This window comes from Kogia breviceps, chromosome 2 (assembly GCF_026419965.1).
Source record: "Kogia breviceps isolate mKogBre1 chromosome 2, mKogBre1 haplotype 1, whole genome shotgun sequence".
Classification (NCBI taxonomy): domain Eukaryota; kingdom Metazoa; phylum Chordata; class Mammalia; order Artiodactyla; family Physeteridae; genus Kogia; species Kogia breviceps.
Genome location: NC_081311.1, coordinates 148,640,455 through 148,668,196, shown reverse-complemented (window position 1 = coordinate 148,668,196; position 27,742 = coordinate 148,640,455). Strand labels below are relative to the sequence as shown.

Sequence of the window (27,742 nt, the reverse complement as noted above, 5' to 3'; positions counted from 1 at the left end):
AGAGGCCAAGAACCTTTAATATCCTGCCTGACCCAGTGGTTCTGAAAATGTGGTGTCCTGAATCAGTAGCATCAGTATCTCCATGGAACTTGTTAGAAATGTAAATTACTGAGCTTCAGCCCAATCCTGTTGAATCAAAAGCTGGGGAATGAGGGACCCTTCACTCTCTTTTTTGCCAGAGCACTCCCAAGATTCTCATGCCAGTTCGTTTGAGAGCCACCGTTCTAGCCCATCTCCTAGGTATCGGCTGTGGTTCACCCCTACCCCCAGAATCAGGTTTGCTGCCTTCTTTGCTCCAAAGTGTTTGATCGGTGGCCAGCCAGTATTTTCCTTATTATGCCGCCACATCCTTCCTCAGGTTGCATAGCTTAGTTCCAATCGCTTCTGGAGTTCTGACACTTCCTAGATTGCTTAACTGGCTTTCCTAAACCAGTCTTCTTAGCTCTGTCCTTTTCCCCAGCTGCTGAATTGTTAGAGGTTAAGTCTCCTCCCTGATGATTGTGCATTGCCAAGAGTTCTGCAGTGGCTTCTTGTATCTGAGACCACCTAAGAGAGTATACAGTGATACATTGTGTATTTATAATGCCCATGCCTTAACTTGAACATTATTTTCTGTTTATGGTTCACTTGTATTTGGACTGAATCTTGTACTACCTGGTGTATCCTTAACTTGATATAAGTCATGGCTGGCCTAGAGCTAGTTCAAGAAAGAAGTGGCTATTGGTAATATAGCTGATCCCAATAATGAGTTGGAGGGCTTCCTTGCTGCAGTTCTCTACTTCTCTGTTTAAATCTGAGAATCCTAGCGTGGGAGGATAATGGAACAAAAAGGCCTCTGGCATATTAGCTTCAGCAAACTTCCAGACGTACTAAACCTGTAGCCTGATTATTTTATCTCAGTATATACATTTCCCAAGTGGATATTGGAAGAGACATTTCAAGGCCTACAACAAAGTACAAACTTTCAAAGCATTTTCTTCAGAAATAATATATCTGGAGAGGAAGCAATGATAAAGCAAGCCTTTGCTATTTGTAGCTAAGTTAATAAATCTTTCCCAGTGAATAGATACCAAAAGATGGTGTGGGCTGCCTTGGTCTGGGGACATAAGGGCTCCTGGAATTATTAAATAATTTGGCTAATGGGAGGGAGAGACCCAGTGGAGGTTCATGTTTAACTTGACTTTGATCCTAACTCATAAATGGATCAGACTAGAATTCAGTACTTCCATCTCAAAAGCTACTCTATAAATCCTTTCCTGAATTAGTTTACCAGGACAGCTTTATTCTAAACCTGGGGACAGGAGCCTCTGGAGTAGAATGTAGTGCTGTGTGTCTAGGGGATAGTTCATAAACTTCTCTGTGGAGGACACAGCATCCAAGTTTTCTTTAAAACTTAGAATGTGATTTGCTAAATGGTGCTTTCATTAAATCTTCAGCAAGCCCACTTTCAAAGCTGTGCTGTGAGAGTTGGTGGAACATATCCAGCCCATATACATAATTAGGCAAGCTGATGAACAGACTTGGGGTGAGGGGAGACGGAGTGGTATGAATGTTTGAAAGCATGCAGCATCCTCAATAATTAGACTTGTTTGGTAAGTTGAAGTAACTGCATCTCCAGGATCAGATTTCCTCTTGCAATGCCTTCAAAGGAACTGTTTTGTTTTGTTTTGTTTTTTTGTTTTTGTTCTTGTTTCTTTTCTTCATGGCAATAGGGAGGTATATTCAAGCTGCTCTCCAGGTTAATGTGGGATGAAGACAGATAAGGAATGGCACCTGATAGGACTGCGACTCCTAAAAATAGGGGTTGATATGTGGGACAAGCCTGCTGTGGTATTCCTTGGTAAAGAAGTTGTCAAAATATTATTATAGAGAGTTAAGAAATAGGAGCAATAATCAAAAGTCTACACACCTCTTTTTATATTTGATTTTAGAATTGGAACCTATTAAGTAGCAGGCACTGGCCTAAGTTCTGGATATATAACAGTGACCAAGAACTTCAAGGATCCAGTGTTCTGGTCTTTCATCTCTCTGAGTCCTTACTGATGCTGTCTCATTGCTGGAATGACCTTTTCCCCCTTTCCTACTTGTCCTTCAAAATTCAGCTTCTAAACCCATTTCTTTCTATATGCCCCAGACCCACCTAGTTGCACTTCCTTTTTTCCAGTGGTATTGAGTTTATAACCTTGCTATAGCACTTGAACTTCTCTGCTCTGCCTGATGATAGGAACTCTCATCTCTCAGACCTCAATGCCTCCTGTGCAGCTTTACGTATATCTCCCCTCACTATACAACAGACACTGCCTTTAACCCTCTATTCTTAATTTGTTTCTGAAGAATGGGGGGTAAGGTAAGAAAGTAGATAAAGACCATCTGGCTTTTTCTCTTAACCTTATACTTCCTCATTTTCTCTGCAAGTGCTTTTCTGAACCACTTTTTTTTTTTTTAGGAGTTTGTAAGCCTTTTTTCTTTTTAAACTTTTATTGGAGTATAGTTGATTTACAGTGTTGTGTTAGTTTCTGCTGTACAGCAAAGTGAATCAGTTATACATATATCCATTCTTTTTTAGATTCTGTTCCCATATAGGTCATTACAGAGTGAACCACTTTTTAATATAATTATCAATTATGGCACCAGCCTTGTTATTATTATTTTTTTAGTTCTGTTTTCTCATTTGTTCTATACAAAATTTTTCAGTTTTTATGACCTCACAAAGGAGACTCCCCTGCACAAATACAAACTTCAAGACAAAATGAAAAAGGAGCTATTCAGTGGGTGACTAGAAGCACTAGAGCTACTTCTTTGCCATAAGATATATATTAAGTAAAGTGGTGAGGGTTGTGGTATAGGTGTGAAATGTAAGGTTTTGTCTCTTTGTTATCTTGAAAATGGGTATAAATTTAGCTTAATTGCAGACCACTAAACCCATAATGGTAATATTTGTCCAGTGAATGAGATGCTGGGGTTAATGAGGAAAGTTAAATTCTGTTGCCAGCCAGCTGAGCTGTGAACCAAGTGAAGTGTGGGGAAACTGAAGCGAGACGAGGTGGGCTTGTGGGGGTGTGGTTAAGTACAAGTGATTGAGGGTACAGTATCAGTAACGATGTCCCTTAGGGTTTAATTTATTCAACAGTTAGAGGGACTGCTACCCCAAGAACTCTTTTCTATCAAAGACTAATATAAGGATATAGATTGTTGATATGTTGAGACAGAATTTTCATTTTTGAAATTTAGAAGGAAATTTAGAAAATGTGGAATGATTGACTATATCATAGTGAGATCTTTTTCTTTTTTTTTTAACATCTTGATTAGGTATAATTGCTTTTCGGTGTTTTATTAGTTTCTGCTGTATAACAGAGTGAGTCAGCTATATGCATACATATATCGCCATGTCCCCTCCCTCTTGTATCTCCCTCCCACCCTCCCTATCCCACCCCTCTAGGTGGTCAAAAAGCACCAAACTGATCTCCCTGTGCTATGCAGCTGCTTCACACTAGCTATCTATTTGACCTTTGGTAGTGTATATATGTCAGTGCTACTCTCTTACTTCATCCCAGCTTACCCTTCCCCCTCCCTATGTCCTCAAGTCCATTCTCTATGTCTGTGTCTTTATTCCTGTCCTGCCCCAGGTTCATCAGATGCTTTTTTTTTTTTTTTTTTAAGATTCCATATATATGTGTTACCCTACAGTATTTGTTTTTCTCTTTCTGACTTACTTCACTCTGTATGACAGACTCTAGGTCCATCCACCTCACTACAAATAACTCAGTTTCGTTTCTTTTGATGGCTGAGTAATATTCCATTGTATATATGTGCCACAACTTCTTTATCCATTCATCTGTTGATGGACACTTAGGTTGCTTCCATGTCCTGACTATTGTAAAGAGAGCTGCAGTGAACATTGTGGTACATGATTCTCTTTGCATTATGGTTTTCTCAAGGTATATGCCCAGTACTGGGATTGCTGGGTCATATGGTAGTTCTGTTTTTAGTTTTTTAAGGAACCTCCATACTGTTCTCCATAGTGGCTGTATCCATTTACATTCCCAACAACAGAGCAAGAGGGTTCCCTTTTCTCCACACCCTCTCCAGCATTTATTGTTTGTAGATTTTTTGATCATGGTCATTCTGACCAGTGTGAGGTGATACCTCATTGTTGTTTGATTTGCATTTCTATAATGATTGGTGATGTTGAGCATCTTTTCGTGTGTTTGTTGGCAATCTGTATATCTTCTTTGGAGAAATGTCTATTTAGGTCTTCCAGCCATTTTTGGATTGGGTTGTTTGGTTTTTGATATTGAGCTGCATGAGCTGCTTGTATATTTTGGAGATTAATCCCTTGTCCATTGCTTCGTTTGCAAATATTTTCTCCCATTCTGAGGGTTGTCTTTTCAACTTGTTTATGGTTTCCTTTACTGTGCAAAAACTTTTAAGTTTCATTAGGTCCCATTTGTTTATTTTTGTTTTTATTTCCATTTCTCTAGGAGGTGGGTCAAAAAGGATCTTGCTGTGATTTATGTCATAGAGTGTTCTGCCTATGGTTTCCTCTAAGAGTTTTATACTGTCTGGCCTTACATTTAGGTCTTTAATCCACTTTGAGTTTATATTTGTGTACAGTGTTAGGGAGTGTTCTAATTTCATTCTTTTACATTTAGCTGTCCAGTTCTCCCAGCACCACTTATTGAAGAGGCTGTCTTTTCTCCATTGTATACTTTTGCCTCATTTGTCAAAGATAAGGTGACCATATGTGCGTGGGTTTATTTCTGGGCTTTCTATCCTGTTCCATTGATCTATATTTCTGTTTTTGTGCCAGTACCATACTGTCTTGATTACTGTAGCTTTGTAGTATAGTCTGATGTCTGGGAGCCTGATTCCTACAGTTCGGTTTTCTTTCTCAAGATTGCTTTGGCTATTTGGGGTCTATTGTGTTTTTATACAAATTGTGCAATTTTTTTGTTCTAGTTCTATGAAAAATGCCATCGGTAATTCGATAGGGATTGCACTGAATCTGTAGATTGCTTTGGGTAGTATAGTCATTTTCACAAAGTTGATTCTTCCAGTCCAAGAACATAGTATATCTCTCCATCTGTTTCTATCATCTTTAATTTCTTTCATCAGAATCTTATAATTTTCTGCATACAGCTCTTTTGTTTCCTTAGGTAGGTTTATTCCTAGGTATTTTATTCTTTTTGTTGCAGTGGTAAATGGGAGTGTTTCCTTAATTTCTTTCAGATTTTTCATCATTAGAGTATAGGAATGCAAGAGATTTCTGTACATTAATTTTGTATCCTTCTACTTTACCAAATTCATTGATTAGCTCTAGTAGTTTTCTTTTTCTTTTTTTTTCCGGTATGCGGGCCTCTCACTGTTGTGGCCTCTCCCATTGCGGAGCACAGGCTCCGGACGCGCAGGCTCAGCGGCCATGGCTCACGGGCCCAGCCGCTCTGCGGCATGTGGGATCTTCCCGGACCGGGGCACAAACCCGTGTCCCTTGCATCGGCAGGCAGATTCTCAACCACTGCGCCACCAGGGAAGCCCTCTAGTAGTTTTCTGATAGCATCTTTAGGGTTCTCTATGTATGGTATCATGTCATCTACAAACAGTGACAGTTTTACTTTGTCTTTTCTGATTTGGATTCCTTTTATTTCTTTTTCTTCTCTGATTGCCATGGCTAAAACTTACAAAACTATGTTGAATAATAGTGGTGAGAGTGGGCAACCTTGTTCATGTTCTTAGGGGAAATGGTTTCGTTTTTTCACCATTGAGAATGATGTTGGCTGTGGGTTTTTCATATTATGTTGAGGTAGGTTCCCTCTATGCCAACCTTCTGAGAGAGTTTTTATTATAAATGGGTGTTGAACTTTGTCAAAAGCTTTTTCTGCATCTGTTGAGATTATCATATGGTTTTTCTCCTTCCATTTGTTAATATGGTGTATCACATTTATTGATTTGCATATATTGAAGAATCCTTGCATTCCTGGGATAAATGCCACTTTGTCATGGTGTATGATCCTTTTAATGTGCTGTTGGATCCTGTTTGCCAGTATTTTGTTGAGGATTTTTGCATCTCTGTTCGTCAGAGATATTGGCCTATAGTTTTCTTTTTTTGTGACATCTTTGTCTCATTCTGGTATTGAGGTGATGGTGTCCTTGTAGAATGAGTTAGGGAGTGTTCCTCCTTCTGCTATATTTTGGAAGAGTTTGAGAAGGATAGGGGTTAACTCTTCTCTAAATGTTTGATAGAATTTGCCTGTGAAGCCATCTGGTCCTGGGCTTTTGTTTGATGGAAGATTTTTAATCCAGTTTCAATTTCAGTGAATGTTTATATTTTCTGTTTCTCCTGGTTCAGTCTCAGGAGGTTGTGCTTTTCTAAGAATTTGTCCATTTCTTCCAGGTTGTCCATGTTATTGGCATATAGTTGTTTGTAGTAATCTCTCATGTTCCTTTGTATTTCTGCAGTGTCAGTTGTTACTGCACCTTTTTCATTTCTAATTCTGTTGATTTGAGTCTTCTCCCTTTTTTTCTTGATGAGTGTGACTAATGTTTTATCAATTTTGCTTATCTTCTCAAAAAAACAGCTTTTAGTTTTATTGATCTTTGCTATTGTTTCTTTCATTTCTTTTTCATTTATTTCTGATCTGATCTTTATGATTTCATTCCTTCTGCTAACTTTGGGTTTTTTTTGTTCTTTCTCTAATTGCTTTAGGTATAAGGTTAGATTGTTTATTTGAGATGTTTCTTGTTTCTTGAGGTAGGATTGTATTGCTATAAACTTACCTCTTAGAACTGCTTTTGCTACATCCCATAGGTTTTGGGTCATCATGTTTTCCTTGTCATTTGTTTCTGGGTATTTTTTGATTTCTTCAGTGAGCTCTTGGTTATTTAGTAGTGTATTGTTTAGCCCTCATGTGTTTGTATTTTTTACAGTTTTTATCATAGTGGGATGTGCTTTTAATTTAAGGCCTGGTTTCTCTGTGGGTAGCTTTGCAGATACTTAAAGGATCTTTTTACCCTGCATGGGTAGAATGCAGTGGGACCCTACAGGTTAGTAGTATGCATATATTTTTTAGAGGCAAGTTGGACAAGTTCTTATAGCCAAGAGTTGAAGACTTTGTGAGAAATCTTGTTAGACAGGTCAAAACCAACTTGCCTTCTTCTAAAATGAAATGAGGATTATCTTATTATGGGATCTTCCCTAAATTGAGCCTTTCCCCTACTTTCTCTTGTATACTATGGCAGAGAGAACGGGCAGATTTGATTTTATCTCCTATTAACTGAGAAAGCAAAATCAGTGGGATTTGATGACTGACTGGGAGTGAGGAAAAGGAAACTGTCACTTGGCTAGCTTTACAGGTAATATCTTAGAGGAAGTGCTGGTTTGAGAAGAGGAGGAAATGAGTTCCAATTTGGACTCCCCTAGTTCAGAGGGCCTTTGGGACATCCACATGGAGGTTTCTATAGGCATTTGGCGATAAAGGTTTGGAACACTGTAGAAAAGATTGGGCTGGAATAAAGTCATTCTTATGAATATGAGTTGAAGATGTGAGGGTGGAGATGGTCTTCCAGAGAGAATATGGAGAAAGAAAAGATAAGCACTATTCATTTCTTCTTTTAACAAATATTGAGACTTCTATTTTGGGATTACAGCAATGAACAAAACAGATAAAAATCCATGAGCAAAGATTAAACTCTATGGGATAGTGAAATGTTAGAGGGGTGGACAGAAGAAGAGACAAGAGCAACACCAGGTGAACTTGGCACCCGCCATAAGATGAGAAGTGAGAACTTCAAGAAAGGGGTTAGCAGTACCAAGTGCTAGAAACAACCTCATAAAATAAGGAAGTGGCCCCTGGATTTAGCAACAAGGAGATCATTATGTAACCTTGACAAGTACTATGTAATAGTGGGAGTGGAAAACCAAATTGTGGTGCCTAAGAGGGCTTAATGGGAGATTAAGAATTAGAGGCAGCCAGTGTGGACTCATCTACCAAAAAAAAACCTGGTTGTGTAGAGAAAGAGACTGGAAGTAGAAAGGGGGTAGGATCCAGGGAATTTGCCCCATAAATGACATAATTTATATTTAAATGAATCGTAAAGAAGTTCAACATATGGAATTTTTCTTTAAAACCAACTCATGTGGAAATCAATACTATAAATCAAGAAATAGCTGAGAGAAATTTGGAAACAAACAAAAATTGACAACTTCCCTGCTCTCATAGAGCCTGCATTCTGGTGAAAAGGAGCACATTACAGGATGGATCTTCCTATGTACCAACAAAAGAATGCTACTTAAAAAATGTTTAAGTAGCATATCCAAATGATCATATCACTTTAATTTCTTTGGTAACTTAAAACACAGACTAATTTGGACTGGTTTCATCATGTAGGAAATGAATGGGGGGGGGGTAATACCTCCTCCCAATTTATAATGAGTGATTTTCAGTATGAATATTGGTGTCACTGATTCCTTAAAACGATAAGAACTTTTAGATTTTTGTCATTTTTTTACTCATCTGAGTCTCACTGTCTTAAGATGCCCCCAAGTTGGTCCTGTCTCCCCTACATAGGGTCAGAGACCAGTCAAAGGTTTTTATATTGTTTATTCCTCATTACTTAAAAACCCAAACAATATCCAATACTATCTGCACAGTTTTTAACCCTGTACTTCAACATGGTAACCTTCAGTTATTCAAATGGTTATGCATCAGAGCGCACACCTGATGTACAATGGTGTACCAGGAAGCAAACAGGAAGAACAGGTCTGCAGTTCTTTATTTGTAATTCTGATTTGACATTCAGAATTTTGTTCAGATTTTAGAGAAGAAATACAGTGCAGATATATTTATTAAGTAGTTCCCCTTAGGGGATCCAGGGCAACATCCTCTAATCAAATACATGTAATATTTCCACAGTGCATCAAGTGAAGAATCACATTAAGTCTCAAGTTAGTACATGTCAAATTTTGCTGCCAAATGAGTTTGGCACAAGCTAAAGAAAAATCTGAATTTCAAGGCTTTTCAGATTTCAGAATTGCAGATAAGGGATTGTCACCCTGGTGATTTTTCCTAAAAAGTTTTGGCACTTTTATTTTCTTGAAATTGTGAACCTGTGCTGAATTCAAATTACAATATCATTTTTTTCTTATGTGGCATATCATGGGGCAAATTTCTCACTAATATGTATATATCAAAAAAAACAGCAAGAAAAAATAAGGAAGCAGTTTTCTTAAACAATGGAGTTTTCCTTCAGTACAGGTAGGGAAAAGCCATAGCAATTTTGTCATTAATGCTTAAGAACTGTGGCCAGGGAATTTCTTGGCGGTCCAGTGGTTAAGGACTCTGCACTTTCACTGTGGAGGGCATGGGTTCAATCCCTGGTTGGGAAACTAATATCCCACAAGCCATGCTATGTGACCAAAAACAAAAACAAAAACAAAGAACTGTGGCCCATCTGTTACTCCTATCTGTTCCCTGAACAGGAAAATCACTATTTGGAAGGGTCAGGGGCTTGGGTCCTATTTGTAGATTTTCCCGAGCATACCATCACCTTTTTGTATTAAGAACAGATTTAAACTAGCTTTTATTTTGAATACTATTTAATATTCCATTTTCCCCACGGGGCAACTAAAGTTTGTTTTTAACTCTGTTATAATGTTTGGAGTTTGCCACACCTACTGTTACTATTTAGAATGCAGAAGAGCAAACTAAAGGAAATCCACTTCTTTGACTGTTTTTTTGTTGGTTTTTTTTTTGTTTTGTTTTGTTTTTTTTTTTCAGTACGCGGGCCTCTCACTGCTGCGGCCTCTCCCGTTGCGGAGCACAGGCTCCGGACGTGCAGGCTCAGCAACCATGGCTCACGGGCCTAGCCGCTCCGCGGCACATGGGATCTTCCCGGACCGGGGTACGAACCCGCGTCCCCTGTATCGGCAGGTGGACTCTCAACCACTGCGCCACCAGGGAAGCCCTGACCGTTTTTTTTAAAATTTATTTTTGGCTGCAGTAGGTCTTCGTTACTGCGCGCAAGTTTTCTCTAGTTATGGCGAGTGGGGGCTACTCTTTGTTGTGGTGCGTGGGCTTCTCATTGCAGTGGCTTCTCTTGTTGCGGAACACAGGCTCTAGGTGCACAGGCTTCAGTAGGTGTGGCTCATGGGCTCTAGAGCGCAGGCTCAGTAGTTGTGACACACGGGTTTAGTTGCTACGAGGCATGTGGCATCTTCCTGGACCAGGGCTCAAACCCGTGTCCCCTGCACTGGCAGGCAGATTGTTAACCACTACGCCACCAGGGAAGTCCTTCTTTGACTTCTTTTAACAATTTCAGGACAGTATGCTTCCACAAGTTCCTCCAACATGGATTGAGGACACCTAAGGGACAATGATAGATGTGTTATATTGAAATGATTGAGAAAGCATTGCATTTCAGCCAGTAGTTGAATATTTTCTCATTTTCTGTATTTTTGAGATAACTGTGGAATTTATAATTTCATAGATTCCAGTTAACAGTCTAAAGCACGTCTTACAAATCTTATTGAATATTTTGCTCTCTGATGCTTGCTGAAACTACATCTCCTTATTATAAAATATCCTCCTTGCTCAGGAGAGCAGGTGTGGTTTTGCTGAGTTGCTTACTTGTGACAAGGAGAGAGAAATTTAATAATTCATCATAAAATCCACACAGTGATGCTAAGAAGAGCAGTGAGAGCTATAAACTCTAGATAAATTGCTCTCATTGCAGGAATTCCCAATTAATCTAAGTATCAAGCATGCATATGTTGAACTCTCATTATTTCCCAACAGGCATATTCTATATAAATCTGGATGATGATAGTACTTCATGCATTTTTTGTTAGAACTGCAGTAGCAGTCTGCAGTATTGTCAATTTCACACTTAGTTTTGGGAGGTAGAAATGGAACAGGTTGTACTTGATTGCCAGAAAAATGTTTGATGATGATGGTTAAAGGGTAGAAAGGTGAAAGATGACACGGATCAGAAAGAAAAGTCATTAAATTTAAATGGATGAGATAATTTGAAATAAAAGGCATTAAAAATTGCCCTGTGTCTGTGTGTAGGTAGGTTGAGAAGAGAAACCACGTTTAAGACCCAAGAGGGATAGTCAAGGAAAATACTAGGTCTTGCACAATAGAGTCAAGAGATTTATTTTTTCGTATTGTACCTGGTCACAGTGAATTCTAGGTATGCAAATTAAATAAGGGAATCCTTAAAATTATTCATGTTTAAAAAGAAGTAGTGCCTCATTATATTAACATCAAAACCTTTACTATCTGGATCTTTAGAAGAATGGATCAGTTTAGAATAGAAAAATTTTCTGGATAATAGAGATCATATCTGTTTACATTTTATACTTTACCAATTTGGCATCAATTTATTAATGTTGGCATTTTCATTGGGTTGCAATATCAGATGGTTTTAGCATCAGGTAAACTTTTTTGAATTTTAATGCTGTTTACTAGCTGTGATTTACTTGTACACATTGCTTCAACTGTGTACCTCAATTCTCTTACTGAAAAATAAGACTTAAAAAATCACGAAAGCAGGGTAATCATGAAGGTTGAATTAATATATAAATGAAGTGCCTGGCATAGTGTCTTTGTGGCTATAATAATGTATCATTATTTGTTATTGATGCTATTGTTACCTTACTCTAAATTACATGTTTCTGACTTCTAACAGAAAATGTAATTAGTTCATCTCTGGATATCTCAGAAACATCATTGTAATGTGCTACAGAATCTGTTAGTGTGGACGGCAAATTAGTTTGTTGGGAGCTACTGTGTACATTGGCATTTCTTCCATTGGCTGGTTTTGAATGGTGTTGGGCCGCCTGCATACACCATTGCACCATTCCTATCAGCTTTGGGACACTGATCATCATATTATTTTAAATATTTATTTATTTTATTTATTTGTCTGCACCAGGTCTTAGTTGCAGCAGGCAGGATCTTCATTGTGGCATGCGAGATCTTTTTTCAGTTGTGGCATGCGGGCTCTTAGTTGTGGCATGTGGGCTCTTAGTTGTGGCACGTGGGATCTAGTTCCCCAACCAGGGATTGAACCCAGGCCCTCTGCATTGGGAACACAGAGTCTTAACCACTGGACCACCAGGGCAGTCCCATCCATCATCGTGTTATTTTAAAATGACTTGTCTCATTGGAGAACTGTAATATAGTTGAGGAAAATGCTATTTTAAAGTTTGTATGTTATTGGCACTAAAGCTTAAACTATCTCCTTTATTATCAATTTGGTATATATTGGTAACAGCTGATTTTGAAATGAGTCTTATTTCGGGTACATGCTAAGATAAGTTCTCTTGGGTAGAAAATATGTATCTAAGGATTTAAGTAATTCTGAGAGTCCAGATCCCACCCTCTTCTCATTCTTCTACGCAGAAAACCATGATGTGAATATAATAATTGTCAGCAAGTTCACAGTCTTACTGGACTAGAAAGTGTTCTCTTCCATTATTTTGTCTCCCATGAAGAGAAAAGACCTTCAGTCCATCTCCTCTTTTAGAAGAAAGGCTCCATAGAGGAATTAGTGCTGAATTCAAGTTAGCATGAGTCCTGCTATATAAACACATCCCATTTTAGAGTAGGGCAAATTGTTCAACTTCGGATCTAAGCAAGGTCTACATATTACATATGTTAAGTCTGTTAGGCCTCTTTTATTCTGTAACAGCTGTGCCATTCGTTTCTTTTTTTGTCCCCCATGCTATTGAATTGTTGGAGAAAGTGCTTCAGTTGTCTTGTATGTTAAAGCGCATCAATGAAATATCCCCAGTAACATACCTAGTAGTCATCAGATGGTCTTGGCAGGAATTTGTAGACTAAAGAAAATTTGTAAACTAAAGAGTTGCTGGAACAGTAAGTGGTCGTATCTTTAGAACACGTAAGTCCGTGCAGACACCATTTTGTGTGGGTCAGATGGGTCTGGACTAACTAGAAATAAGAATTTGTGCCTAAATAATCCATGTTGTATATCATGACTTAGATTGGTTTAATTTTTCTCTTTTGCAAATTAGTGGAAATCCATTTTACAAATTGTGGTTTCTGTGTCAGTTGTCAATTCTTGACTGTCATCAAGGCTGTTTTTTTGTTTTGTTTTGTTTTGTTTTGTTTCATTTTATTAATACCCCTTCTGCTTACCCAGTCTAAGCTGAAGGATAGACCATTGTCTTCTGGAGATGTGATCAATCCCTATCTGCACTGTCATGATTGTATATCAAGTTTGTGATGGTAGTAGTATCTCTAGTACCAGGTTTTTCTTGTTGTTTATGTAAAATGATCATTTGGCATCATAGTAGCTGCAGAGCAGCATTTAAGACTCTGGAGATCACACATTGATGATTGCAACATAGACAAACTCTAGGATGAGCATTATTTTATTATCCCTTATTTTCCATAATCTGAATCTGCCATTGAAAATACCATACAACTCTTCCCATTAATTTGGATATGAGGTTTTTTAAACATTGCCAGTATCTGAAGAATTAATTAGTATCATATCTGGAGATTGTCAAAAACAAGTATCTTGGGAGTACCATGACTAAAAGGCCCCAGTGTCTGCTAATCATTTAGAATTGTGTTGTTCAGTATGGTAACCAGTAGCCACATGTGGCTATTCATGTTTAAATATAAACTTAATTAAAATCAAATAAAATTAATTTTCTCAGTCCCACTAGGTACATTTGAAGTGCTCAGTAGCCACACGTGGGCAGTGACTATTGTATTGGTATGGTGGCTACTGACAGGGCAGAATATGAACCTTTCCATCAGTGCAGAAAGTTCTATTATACAGTGCTGATTTAGAAGTGTCAGCCAGCAGAGAGGGAAAAAAATAACCAAGAGGATCAAGGACAAAAATATGCAAAGAAGTACATGACAGTCACTGCTGTCTAGCATCAGGGGAAGGAGGCCCTTGTTCTGTCGTCAGTGTTTTCTCCTTCAGTATCAGAAAAGTCCTAGAAATCAGTCATAGGTGATGATGGCTGCAGTATCCATCAGTATATTCCCTGAAAAAAGTAAAGAGTACTAGGTAGAGGCTTTTACTTGGATTCTTTTGAGGTTCCTTCTGGACGATTCAATTCCTGAGGCTCATTCATAGAGGAGTGAATGTAAGGAACGAGCAAAAACTATTAATTTATATAACAACATTATTAGAAGAGAGTGGAATCCTTTACTGAGGTGTAATACAGTATCATCCTGGGAGCAAGAACAAATTATGGATAGTAAGGACATTGACAGTTCTCTAGGCTTTTAATTTTTACATAAAGTATGTTCCAGATCTCACCAGTTAATAAGCATATTTAAGCCTACAGGCAAGATAAAATTTATAGAATTTATTTCAGTCTATGTATATGAATTTTTTTAACTTGATAAGTACATAATCATTGAAACATTTATTGTTATCAGATACATATCTCGTTTATATAGGAAGGCTGAACTCAATGCAGGTTTTTTTCCTCTCTCAATTTTTCATGTTTTGTTTTCATTTTAAGGATAATAAAAGTATTTTATGAACATATTTTATCATCTGGACGACTGCATTTCAGTGCTTAAATTTGTGTTTGTGATCATGTTATAGTAGATAGTGTTACTTTAATTATCATGGCTTGTTTTTTTTTGCGGGGGCGGGGCTGCATTGGGTCTTCGTTGGTGTACACCCGCTTTCTCTAGTTGTGGCGAGTGGGGGCTACTCTTCATTGAGGTGCACGGGCTTCTTATTGTGGTGGCTTCTCTTGTTGTGGAGCACAGGCTCTAGGTACGCAGGCTCAGTAGTTGCAGCTCACGGGCTCTAGAGCGCAGGCTCAGTAGTTGTGGCACACGGGCTTAGTTGCTCCAAGGCATGTGGGATCTTCCCAGAATAGGGATCGAACCCATGTCCCCTGTGTTGGCAGGCAGATTCTTAACCACTGCGCCACCAGGAAAGTCCCATGGCTGATATCTTAAGCTCCAGAAAACCTGCGCTGTGGCCATCAGTGCATTACGAGTGAGAATTTTCTCCCTATAAATTGTGCCTAGAATTTCTCAGATTTAAAAAGCCCTGATACTTATTTTTTTTTGCACGCATGTATGTACTTCTTACCAGTGAGTTAAGGATTAATATTTGGAATTTATATTTCCCTTTCCAAATGATTTACAACTAAGTTCTTCATTATAAAGTAGGTAAGCTATGGAGTCTCTATATTTTACCTTAAGTGGCTCACGGTTTAAGACAAATTGAGAACCAGTTTCTCATCCAGAATTGGAAAGCTGAGCAGTCTTGAGGAAGAGTTGAATGTTGGAATTACCTTAGGGATGCTTTCATAAAACCAGCGTGCCTAGGTATTCCCCCCACCCCCACATACGTATCTTCTGTTGTAGTAAGTCAGGTGGGCCCCAGTAGATGTACACGTAATTTTCTGATCATGCAAGTTTTCTTATTTCAAATTATGTTTAACATAGTGACTTAGGGATCTGTTTTTACAATATTAAGTAATGATCTGAAGCTGGTGTGTGTGAAAAAAGCCCAGCCAGCCACTTTGCTTTATTAGTAGCTTAGTGCTTTGCTTATCATTATAGATTTACTTTTTATAAGCAGAACATAAGCTCCATGTAGGCAGGGGATTTTGTTATGGTTGTTCATTGCTGTCTACCCAGTTCCTAGAAAAATGCCTGGCAAAATAATACAAGTGCAATAAATATTCGTTGTTGTTGAACAAGTGTATGTATAAATAATACTAGGTGATAAGGGTATGCTAGACCATAACAATTATGCTAGTAGAAGTAAAAAACAAAAATACCATTGCCTTTGAGCAAAAGTTAGTTGAGTAAAATTTTGAGATTTATAGCCATAAAAACAGGATCTTTGAAAAGAATCATGTGATTTGTGTATGGCACATACACATTGTATAAGTCATCTTGAGGCAACTGGGACATAAAATCCATCCAAGACAAAGTTGTACCTTCAGGGTTGTATCACCTGAGGTGAGGGAGGAGTAGCTTCTGTTTTTTAATTAGAAATGTTTGTGCTTTAATATTTGATATAATTAATAGAGTTAGATTTAGTTTTGCCATCTTATTTTATTTCATTTTGTCCCCTTTGTTTTTTGTTCCTTCTCTCCTGCCTTTATAAGTTAAATATTTTTTTAAATTCCATTTTAATTTGTCTGTAGCGTTTTTAGCTGTATTTATTTATGTTATTTTTTTGGTCATTGCTCTAGAGAACACACTATATAGCTTTAACTTTTCACAGGCCTCTTAGAGTTCATATTGTTCTGCTTCAGAAAAAATAAAAAACCAGAAACCTTGCCTCATGTAGGTCCATTTTAGTCCATATATATCCCATCTGCATACACTATGCCCTCTCAAGACATTGTAGTTTATGCTTTAAAACAAACCTGTGTATTTTAGATAAAGGAAGAAGTTGTCATTTATATTTCTCGAGAAAGTTACCATTTCCAGTGTTATTCATTCCTTTTTGAAAATCCAGACTTCCATCTCATATCATTTACGATAAGCCTGAGTAGCTTCTTTTAGCATTTCTTGTAGTGCAGTTCTGCTGGTGATACATTCTCTTAGTTTCTCTTCGTTGTTTTTGTTTGCTTTGTTCAATCAGTAAATGTCTTTATTTCTTCTTCATTCTTAAGATTATTTTTGCTGGAATTCTAGGTTAATTCAGTTTCTTACTCTTTCAGCACTTTAAAAATTATTCTGCTGTCTTTTGGTCTCCTTAGTTCCTGATAAAAAGTCATCAGTAATTTGAATTATTTCCTCTTACATAATGTGTTGTTTTTTTTCCTCTTGCTGCTTTCAGGATTTTCTCTTTATCTTTGATTTTCAGCAACATTGTTTCACACATACATCAAACAGGCCAAAAAAAAAAAAAATAGCAACTTCATAGATGGAAAAAAGGAAAAAAAAAGAAATCTTTTATCTTTGGCCTTTTTAACCTTCTCATACAAACCAACTTCCTACAGTACAGCTAAGTACATACACAAAAAGGTTACTGGAATGCTCGGAATAAGATTTTTTGTTGTGGTGGTTTTTGGGTTTTTTTACAAGATTTTTTTTTTCTCCAAGTACTTTAATTAAAAAGTCAGGGCCTTTTAAGTTTTGGTATTCTCCAAGCTTTGTGAATCTGTAAGTTTGTGCCTTTCATCAAATTTGGGGAAATTTTGGCTGTAATTTCTTGAAATATTTTTTCTATCCCATTCTTTCTGTCTTTCCTTCTTGGACTTTAATTACACATGCACTAGGCCTTTTGATAATTGTCCCACATGTCCCTGATACTGTTCATTAAAATTTTTTATCTGTTCTTTAGATTGGATAATTTCTAATGATCTTACATCAAGCTTACTGGCTTTCCTTTATCTCCATTTTGAATTTTTTGCTTCATATATTTTTCAGTTCTAGGATTTCAGTTTTGTTCATTTTTTGTTTTGGGTTTGTTGTGGGGTTTTTTCCCTGAAATTTTCTATATTTTTATTCCTTGCAAGCATGTTTTCCTTTGCACTTTTGAGTATGCTTTAAAAACCTCATATACTAGTTTCAGCATTTGGGTTGGTGTCTCAGTGTTGGTTTCCTTTGATTGTCTTTTTTCTTAAGATTGGGCCATAGTTTTCTGATAAGTTGAGTTATTTTTTAATTGTATCCTGGACATTTTACTATTATGTTAAGGATTTGGATTCTGGTGCATTCCTCTGAGGAATGGTGACCCTTCAGGCAATTAATTTGATTAGGCTTAAATTGCAAATTCTGTCTCTTAAGCAGTTGTTCACATCTCAGTTCAGTCCTGTGATCCTGAGTAGGACACTATTTAGTACATGTATTGATTCAATGGTGGTCAGAGATTTGGGAGCGTATATCTAGCCTGTGGGGCTTCCTTTCTTTGGCTCTCTCCACTTTGGGAGTCGCTGAGCAATGATGTGCTTTAGATTGCAGTTATATTTTATAGATTGACAAATTAATCTGGTGTATATTATTTTTACTAACCTAGATAGCATGCTAACCGTTGTAATGGAAACTTTTCTTGACAGTAATTTGTGTACATCTCCATCTGTGTTAAATGATGGCAACTCTGTATCACTTAATAGTATCTAGATTATTTGTGTTTGTGGTCCAGTGAAAAGAATACTTAATTGGGTGTCCTTAAGCTAGGTTTCTAGTCCACCACTAGCTTGTTTTATAGCTTAGGACATTGAAATGATTTATCTGACCATCAGTGTTCTTATCCTTTAAAAGAAGGAATTGGACCAGATAATCTGTAACATCCTTTCTCACATTCAAATTAGAAATTTTCTGAATTGTATTCGGTTATTTTGGTACTGAGCACAGTTTTTTCTCTATATTCTCTACTTCTTTTGATTTTTAAATTTTTTTCTATTTCATTTTACTTTTGTGATTTCATTACCTTACACCATACCATAAATTATAAACTATTTAGATATGCAATTCCAATAAAATACTTGAATGGCAGTTGTGTGTGAACATAACTGTGAGTTCATCAATTTTCAAAATTACTAAATTTTACTTAATAGATGGCTACTGAAAGACATTTTATTGTAGCATTTAACATTGATGACTAGGTTTATTGTGACCAAATATTAGTTCTCATATGTGCATGTATTTAAGGCCCTGTGCCTTTGATAGATCATTATTAAGACTTGATTATTCTGGTTTAGCACCCTATATTTCCATGTGGTATATATTTCTGAATGATCATTACTACAGGAACACTGGCTATTTCATTCTTAGTTTAAATAGAAACATTGGATGTTTTGTATTAGAATACTTTTTGGTGTTTAATAAGCCTTTGTTATTATTTCTCTTTTGTTCAGAGTCTTTTCTACTAATACATGTTTTTTATACATTGTTATATGGAACTTTAAAGAGTTTTTGAACTTACATTTAATTATTGATTATATCTTTGCCTATTAAGAAAAATAAGGTGGTCAAATGTCCATTATGTGGAAATAATATGTTGTTATTTTACACACATTTTATAAGTGTTAACAGGTTTCTTTGGCATATTTTATAGGTGTCATTTGCAGACAGTAAAACTAAACTGTCAAGGAATTCATACCGTTCAGTACTTGTTATTTGGACCAGCTTAAGGAGTCTTTGACATATCAGATCAACTGGCAACAGAAAATGAAAAGTAGCGTGGCACAAATAAAGGTAAATGTTTGAAACTTATAATAAAGAACATAAACTTGTAGTCAGTTATCTACCCTTTAAACAAAAATGCATTTATATAATTAGGACATTAGAACCAGACAGTAGAATTGCATCATACGCACATTTAACTTAACACAATTTCAAATGTAAATAATTGGCCAGATGTGCAAATGGGCAGTTGAGAGAACATACAGGGTGTGTGTGTGAATCAAGAAAGTGCATGTGAGTGAGCACATGCAAAAGAGAAATAAACAGCGGGAAATTCCACCATTCTTCTCAAAGAGCATTATTTCCTGCATGTGCATGAAATGGAAGATGAGTATCTTCTTCCTCAGTTGGTCACAGTTCCTACATGTCTGTCTACAAGTGAACCTCCTACTGCATATTGCATATGCATAAATGAGCTCCTTATTCTGTGTTGTACTTTACTTTAGACATTATACATTCATTTTATGCAGCAGATATTCACTAAATTCTTACTATGTCCCAGTGATTATTCTAAGCACTTTGGGTAAAATGGTGAATAAAACAGGAATCCTTGGTCTTGCGGGGTTTGAATTCTAGTGGGGGAGCAAGAAAAATCATAAACTTAATACGTAAGTGAATTATATAGTATATTAGAGTGTTGAATGCTAGACTTGTGCTGTGGAGAAAAGAAGTAGGGTAAGGTTGATGAGTAGCGTTGTAATGATGTAATTTTTCATAGGGAGGGCCCAGTGAAAAGGGGCCTTTTTGAGAACACACTTGAAGGAGATGAGGGAGTTAGCCACACAGATGTCTGGGAGAAGAGTGTGCCAAGCAGAGGGAACAACAGAGGCAACAGTGAAGAGTCTAGTGTGGCTGGAGCAGGTTCTGAGAAAAGTAGGATAGTAGAGGAGGTCAGAGCAGTCACAGGAACCAGTAACTCCATCTGCTTCAGAACTGTTCCTCTGCCTGTGAGTGGACTTAGCAGGAGAGCAAACCACTCTACTTCCTTTTCTTTTCAGCTGCACAGATCTGCTAGCCAGTCTGTAGTCCACAGATCTGTTGATAGAAGCAGGCACATCACTTCCTGGGTCTTGGAGTCACTAAAGGGAAAGGTGGATTTTTATTTGATTGTAAAGACCGGCACTTGACCCTTGCCCTCCTCCACCACCTCTGCACCCCTAAACCTACTTTAAAGAGTGTGAGTAGATGGGCGCTCCTTAACAGCAGGCACCAGGTACCAGGCCTGGGGTGTGGTAAATGCTTAATAAACTGAATTGAAGTGCTTACAGGCTGAGGGAGGCTCTGCTGCCATCCCTTTGAACTTCTTTTGAGTGTGAGAAGACACTCTCCAGCCTCCCTCCTAGGTAGACATCCAGGCTGTGCTTGCATAGTTCCTTTGGCAGGGGGCTCACTGTCCCTGAAGCTGGCCCCATCTGTCAGTAGAGACTTTCATATAGTGTTCTGAAATTTGCCTCTTTGGGACTTGTACTGATTGGTCCAATGACAGTTAATTAAACAATTAATTGTGGGCCGAGTAGGTGGCAGACTCTGTATTAGGAGCTGGGGACATAAGGAGAAAGGAGACCTTGTGCGGAACTGGCTCTTGACTGAGCTGTGTTATGCAAGAGCACAGAGATTTAGACTCTGTACCATTTACACGGAAGGAGAAGTGTTTAGTCTTTCTCAGAATCCTTATCCTGTTTCTCTTAGACTGTGCTTCTCTACGTTTCCCTCTTGTGGTCCTCTGGGGCATTCCCCCAGCTTAGGAAGAGATGTCCTCAATCAGCAAGCCCTTCACAGTGGCTCAGCCCTCCAGCCAGTTCTCAGTTTAGTTTGTCTCCTTCTCTCCATCTTGTTGGCTATAAGCAGGTCCACTAGCTGGTTTGGGCCCATTCTTACCTCAGGTGAAGCTCAGATCCTCTCTTGATATTCTGAGACCTCATCTGTAAGGTTCAGGAGGCTTTAGCTGAGGATCCCTTATTTTTCTATTGAGCCTTCCCGTAGCTTCCTTAGCCAGCTGGAAGCAAGCTCCCTAACTCTTCCAGCCCCTCCTCCCTCTGGCTCTTGAAGACTTGTTCCCTGAGTCTAATGGATGCTCAGAGCCTTTGAGCAGTCTGTCTGCTCCACTCACGTCCTCATATTGCTCTCTGTACATTGTCAGAGACTACAGGTGACTGCACTGTGGACCATATTTGCTTCACTTACTGAACAGTTCAGAGAATTTTTAAAGGTAATTTCAACAATATGTTACTTTCAACTACTGCTCTTAGAATCTAAACTCTATGATGAGGGAAATAGGGAAATTAGGTTATTATTATTTGGATCACATTTCGAAATTATTTTGCACTTAGTAAAACCTACCGAAGCCCAGTTCAGGTTCCCCTTTACTCACTGTCACCCTCAGTACTCTGTACCACAGTGCTTGTTCCTACTCAAGATCTCCTGTTAGCACTCACTAGTGTGCCAGTCATTTGTTAACTTAATCATATTTACAAAATCCTGATTCACGATCTCAGTGTTTTTGGTTTCTTCCTCTTACCCACAACAGGTACTGCACAGACATGTTAAAAATCATTAGCACAGGGCTTCCCTGGTGGTGCAGTGGTTGAGAATCCACCTGCCGATGCAGGGGATATGGGTTCGTGCCCTGGTCTGGGAAGATCCCACATGCCGTGGAGCGGCTGGGCCCGTGAGCCATGGCCGCTGAGCCTGCGTGTCCGGAGCCTGTGCTCCGCAACGGGAGAGGCCACAACAGTGAGAGGCCCGCGTACCGCAAAAAAAAAAAAAATCATTAGCACAGAATTGAGGCCTGCTCCCTAATGTAGTCAAAATAATTGTCATGCCTTGTAAAAGAAAAAGTAGACAGTGCAATTTTATTGTTCTTTCTCTCTACCCTCCCTTCCCTCCTTCCCCTTCTCCTCCCCCTTTTCTGTCTCTCGTATACAATCTGATGTGTTTAATTGTAGAAATCTTTATAACCATCTCTCTCCCATAAGATCTTAAGTTCCTTGAAGGTTTTTCCTATCTTTTGTATCCCCCAGAGTATCTAGACAGGAAGGGCTGTGTCTTACAATAAATAAGTAAATATTGTGTTTAATGTTACCATGAATTGAATGAATCTTGTGCTCTATATTTGGTTTAGGATCTAGATATCAAGTGTTATGGAAACCTATATCATATATATTGAACAGTTCTATTTAATTTAATGCTGCCCAGTGAAATACTTTTTAAAAGTTATACACATTGGAAACAGGATTTTAGAATGTTTGCATTCAGTGTGAAATACAGCCAGACTGACTACTTTAAATTATAAATTTGACCACATGTTTATTCACCAACATGCATTAGTCTAATTAGTGTAAGCTATTCAAAAAATTCAATACATAAGAAGATTGTATTGGCAATTTACTTGTGATAATGTTATACTCACACTGCTGGTAATTAGATAGTCATAACATAAGAGGAAGTTGGAGCTTGTTTACATTTCTTTGCAGTATAATTTTCCATTTTTAAATGTATTTTTTCCCCATTAAGGAGGGAAGCATGTAAGTATATGGAACAAGTTACTCATTATTTGAATTATTTTTTCTTAGATTTCAAGATTAAGATACTTTGAAAACATACTGTTTTTCCTTTCTTACATTTCAGTTAATTAAAATTACTTTAATTCTTAAAAATAAGCTTGTCAATATGAATGTTTTTATACCAGTGGTTTAAAAAATTTACCTATTTATAGAGATAAATATTTTGGCCTTTTTTTTTTTTTTTTTTTTTTTTTTTTTGCATATGCGGGCCTCTCACTGTTGTGGCCTCTTCCCTTGCGGAGCACAGGCTCAGCGGCCTCCACGGCATGTGGGATCTTCCTGGACCGGGACACGAACCTGTGTCCCCTGCATCAGCAGGCAGACTCTCAACCACTGCGCCACCAGGAAAGCCCTTGGCTTCTTAACTATATTTGGACTTTTAAATTAAGATATGTTCTTAAACTGGATGGTTCATATCTCTGTCTCAGTGTGACATATCTTCAATCTCATGTTACATTGAAGTTACTTATTTGTATGTCTGTTATTTTTCAAAGGATTTGGCTTAGGAGCTATATTTTACAAGTCATATTTTTAAAATCCTTACAGCCTACCATATTGCCATACATGCCATATCAGACACTCAAATATTGTTTGCTGAAAACAAAAATGAATTTTCATAAATACATTAGAGTCAGTTTCTTCTAGCTATTTTATCCAGATTTAGTAACCTGGACTAATGATGTGGTTTCTATGAGCTAATGGAGATAAGAAAGTAAGTGCAGTGTTATAAAAGACTTGGGCATAACTACAGAAGTGAGCTCTTGCTGGAAAATCTCTGGCCCTTGGTCATGTTTTTCACCAAAGGAAAGCTTTGGTCTTGTTTTTCGCCAGGAAAGGCCTTTATAAAAATGATGTTCTAGGGGCTTCCCTGGTGGCGCAGTGGTTAACAATCCGCCTGCCAATGCAGGGGACACGGGTTCGAGCCCTGGTCCGTGAAGATCCCACATGCCATGGAGCAACTAAGCCCATGTGCCACAACTACTGAGCCTGCAGTCTAGAGCCTGTGAACCACAACTACTGAAGCCCGCGCACCTAGAGCCCGTGCTCCGCAGCAAGAGAAGCCACCACAGTGAGAAGCCTGCGCGCCGCGACAGAGTAGCCCCCGCTCACCGCAACTAGAGAAAAGCCCACGCATAGCAACGAGACCCAATGCAGCCAAAAATAAATAAATTAAATAAATTAATAAAAAAATGTTCTGTAAATTTATGTCTTATTACATAGGAATAAAATATTAACTAAGTGGCATCAAAAATTGGAGAATTTTCTTCTACCTTGAGTTTTTTTGTTAAAAACAGTATTTGATCTATAGTGAAAACCACAAACATTTACATCTTGGATGACCTGAAAATTTTGTTTTATCTTATATACTATTTAGGTAATACAAATTATTCTTATGGTTAAAAAAATATTTTGAAATAATTTTTTAAAGCACTTCCAACTTTCCAAGATACATTTGTCATGGTCTATATGTTTTTTAACAGAATTTTTAAATGCCCCTTCCTCCTCTTTTGTTCCTTTGAAAGCATTCTTCTAGTCATGACAGAAGGGAAAACTATAATTCATATCAGAGGACCTCCTCTCCAGAAGACAGGTAAACAGTTTTATGTGTTCCAAATACCATTTAAATTTTTTATAATGAGTTTAAGAAACTATCTAGCTCTTAGATTTCTAATTTTAGGGTAAACAACTTCTTTTTGATGGTTTTACAGCTTGAGAACAGATCATCCTTGAATGGCTGTTCTAGGAATTTCTAGTAAATAATTCTAGATTTTTTGAAATTTTTTAGGTGAAAGGGAATAATTTTAATATCTCAGATACTAAATAGAATGAAAGTTTATAAAATGGAAAGGTGAGTTGAAATCACATTATTTTGAAGTGCTTTTACTGTTAATACTATCCTTTATATTTACATAGCTCTTTATACAAATTTTCAAAATGTTTTTATATATATCTTACCATAATTGTGTTAAGATCAAAGATCCAGAAATATTACCATTAATGTTCATCATGCATTCATAGTAGGACTTTAGTTATTTCACTTAGTAAGCTATAACCATTAAAAATAACTTATGAAAGGAGAAGCATCCTCTAAACTTTGTTTCATTTGTCTAATTTCTTATTCCCTATGTACTTTGTTCATATTCCACTCTGCTGTCTCTACAGACCTTTGCTTTATGGGCATCACATTAATCACTGTAGTATGCATCTCTGATCACCTCCTCCCTATATATATATATTTTTAAATCTCTCTACAGACATACACACATGTATGTGTGTGTATAAATTAATTGTAGATATGTATATAAAACATGGATTATGTTACTGTGTCTATTGTGTGTATGTATTTAACTTCTCTTAGGGTTCTCTGATTTTATTCTCAGATTCAAATAGCAGATTTATACTGTCTGTCCCTGTTTGCTAATAATTTCAATCCATTCTCACAGATATCTAATAATATAATTTCAAGAATAGCAGCTGGTAAAAATAGTGTTTTGGAGTAAACTGGTCTTCATGGAGGCCAACCAATGACACTAATGTCATTTGTTCAGTACTTTGGTAAAATGAGCCGACTCAGCAAAAGGAGTCATTTGGAGGATAGCGTTTTTCATGTTAAACTATATATGATATGCAGATATATATCTTTTACTAAGGACAGTATGAATCAGGGTGTCAAGTTTGGTTAAATGAATTCCAGGAGTTTTGTTGCACACCAGCTGCAAGCTTTTATAATCATGACTAAATGAATAGGTGTCAACAAAATAAGCTGTTTGTTAAAATCCACTTGAGAAGACTTTGTTCAGTCATAGAGTTATGTTGCCATTACCAGTATATGACTTCCCTAAGTATAACATCATTATTTTCAACTTAAAACTTTGGTTTTCTTCTTTTATGCGTTAGATACATGGAACAAGAAAGATCCCCTCGGGATAGAGATTACTTTGATTACAGCAGGTCAGACTACGAGCATTCAAGAAGAGGACGTTCTTATGATGATAGCATGGAGTCACGGTTAGTATTGGGTATTTTAACTATAGAAATATATATTTGTTTAAATTTTCTTTATGCTTAATAATAATCACAGCTAGCATTAAATGGATGTTTTTAGGTGCCAGGCTTTCTAACAAGGACTTAATGTGAATTAACTCCTAATTGCAGTAAATATATGTCTCTTATAGATGAAGAAAATGACACTTAGAGAAGTTATGAAGAAAATGACACTTAGAGAAGTCAGGTCATTTGTGTTTTAGAAGTATATCAGTGGCAAGTCCTGGTCTATCTGACTAGAGCCCAAGCTTTTATTCATTATACTGTACTACATGAGGAATTGGCTCATGTGAGTTTTTGAGATTGTTTACTGAATGCAAGCCATTTATATTATATGACATAGAGTGATCTTAATTTACTTTCCTAATGGCGGACAGACATTGAGAATGAAGTTACCAGTCTGCAGTTTTTATCTAAGTGTAAATTATTCACTTGAGTCTTGAAGAACTTGATTTCTCACCTTATTAGTCATCCAGTTTCAAAAACTTGCCTACCATGTTTTATTGTTCACCTAGTTCTATATCCTTTTTAATGTCTCTTTCACATTATCCACTCCATGACTACTGAGACTATAACCCACCAGAATTTTTTTTTTTTTTTTTTTTTTTTTTTTTGCGGTATGCGGGCCTCTCACCGTTGTGGCCTCTCCCATTGCGGAGCACAGGCTGCAGACGCGCAGGCTCAGCGGCCATGGCAAACGGGCCCAGCCGCTCCGCGGCATGTGGGATCCCCCCGGACCAGGGCACGAACCCGTGTCTCCTGCATCGGCAGGCGGACTCTCAACCACTGCGCCACCAGGGAAGCCCCCCACTAGAATTTTGATCAAATTTCTCCGCAGTTTGGAGTAGAGAAATAATATCTCCAGTTTGGAGATATCAAACAGATTATTTGATATCTGCAGCCAAAATTTCCTTCTCTCTACTTACTTTCTAATATGTAACCAATCCTTAAATGTCAGATTAACCTCAAAAGCCAGGTTCATCTGCTGTTACCCTAATGACACCTTAATAAGAGCAGGTACTACCACCATAATTGGTGAGCTAGGCATTCCTGTACCTTCTCAAATACTTTTAAAACTCTTACACACTAGGTACTATATCTCACAATTTAACGTGTAAGGGTTTGGGGTCTGAACTGATTAACTAACATGAGGTTGCCATTACCCATCTAGTAGATGATGAAACAGATTTGAGCTCGATTCTGGCTCCAAAGCTCATGTTTATTTCCATATGCCCTAACTGTATTACTTCACTCTACCTCTGTATTTGGTCTACTGTATGTATATAAAGTCTCATTTGATCCACACAGTCACACTGTGAAGTAAGCAGGTTGTGTATTATGTAGAATATAAAGGCTGTAGTACAAAAACACTTGAAGAGAAATACTTCTGTTTAGACTCAGAAAAATATTACTTCTGCACTCTAAAGGAACAAACACTCTAATCATGTAAGGACATGATTTTACCAGCCAGTGAGCAGTCTTACCTGGCGTTTCTCAGAAGAATCATAACCACTGTCAGTAAATCCCTTCTGTTCCTATTCTCTTGGAACATTTTACATCTACAGTAAGAAGCAACTCAGTTACAAATTTCTGGTTAGATTTCAGAGCACCTGCCTTTGACTAATTGAGGTTTCTGTTTGGAACCACTTTTTTCCCCCACTGTTCACATTGTCTTAGTAGGTACAGACTCTGTCTTCATGGAGCAATCACTCAGGTTTCTTTATACTTCGGTTTTAAAGGGTTCCTCCACAGCTGCCTGGGTAGGTGACTGCTTCTGTCTCTCCATTTATTAAGACATATTATCTCAAATATACCCTCTAGATTTAGCTAAAATCTATTGAGTGGTTATGAAACTTGTTTTTATTTATTGTATTCATATAACTTATGGTTGCACAAAGCATGAGCAGAATAATCTGAGTTTCTAGGCAGTATAAATAAAAACCAGCCAAGTGGACAAACTCTTCTCTGGGGAGAGAT

At 37.5% G+C, this 27,742-nt stretch overlaps 1 protein-coding gene across 3 annotated transcripts in view; it reads left to right on the top strand.

Moving 5' to 3' along the window:
- Positions 1-27,742, top strand: part of CWC22 (CWC22 spliceosome associated protein homolog) — a 63,092-nt gene that overhangs the window by 1,550 nt on the left and 33,800 nt on the right. For 2 of the 3 annotated variants that reach the window (XM_059053597.2, XM_067026411.1), the window contains exons 2-4: positions 19,030-19,169; positions 24,244-24,311; positions 25,619-25,729. In XM_059053597.2, coding sequence (XP_058909580.1) covers positions 19,143-19,169; positions 24,244-24,311; positions 25,619-25,729 — 206 coding nt within the window. In that variant the 5' untranslated portion in view covers positions 19,030-19,142. The remainder of the gene's footprint in view (positions 1-19,029; positions 19,170-24,243; positions 24,312-25,618; positions 25,730-27,742) is intronic. The other variant, XM_067026412.1, reaches the window with a different exon arrangement.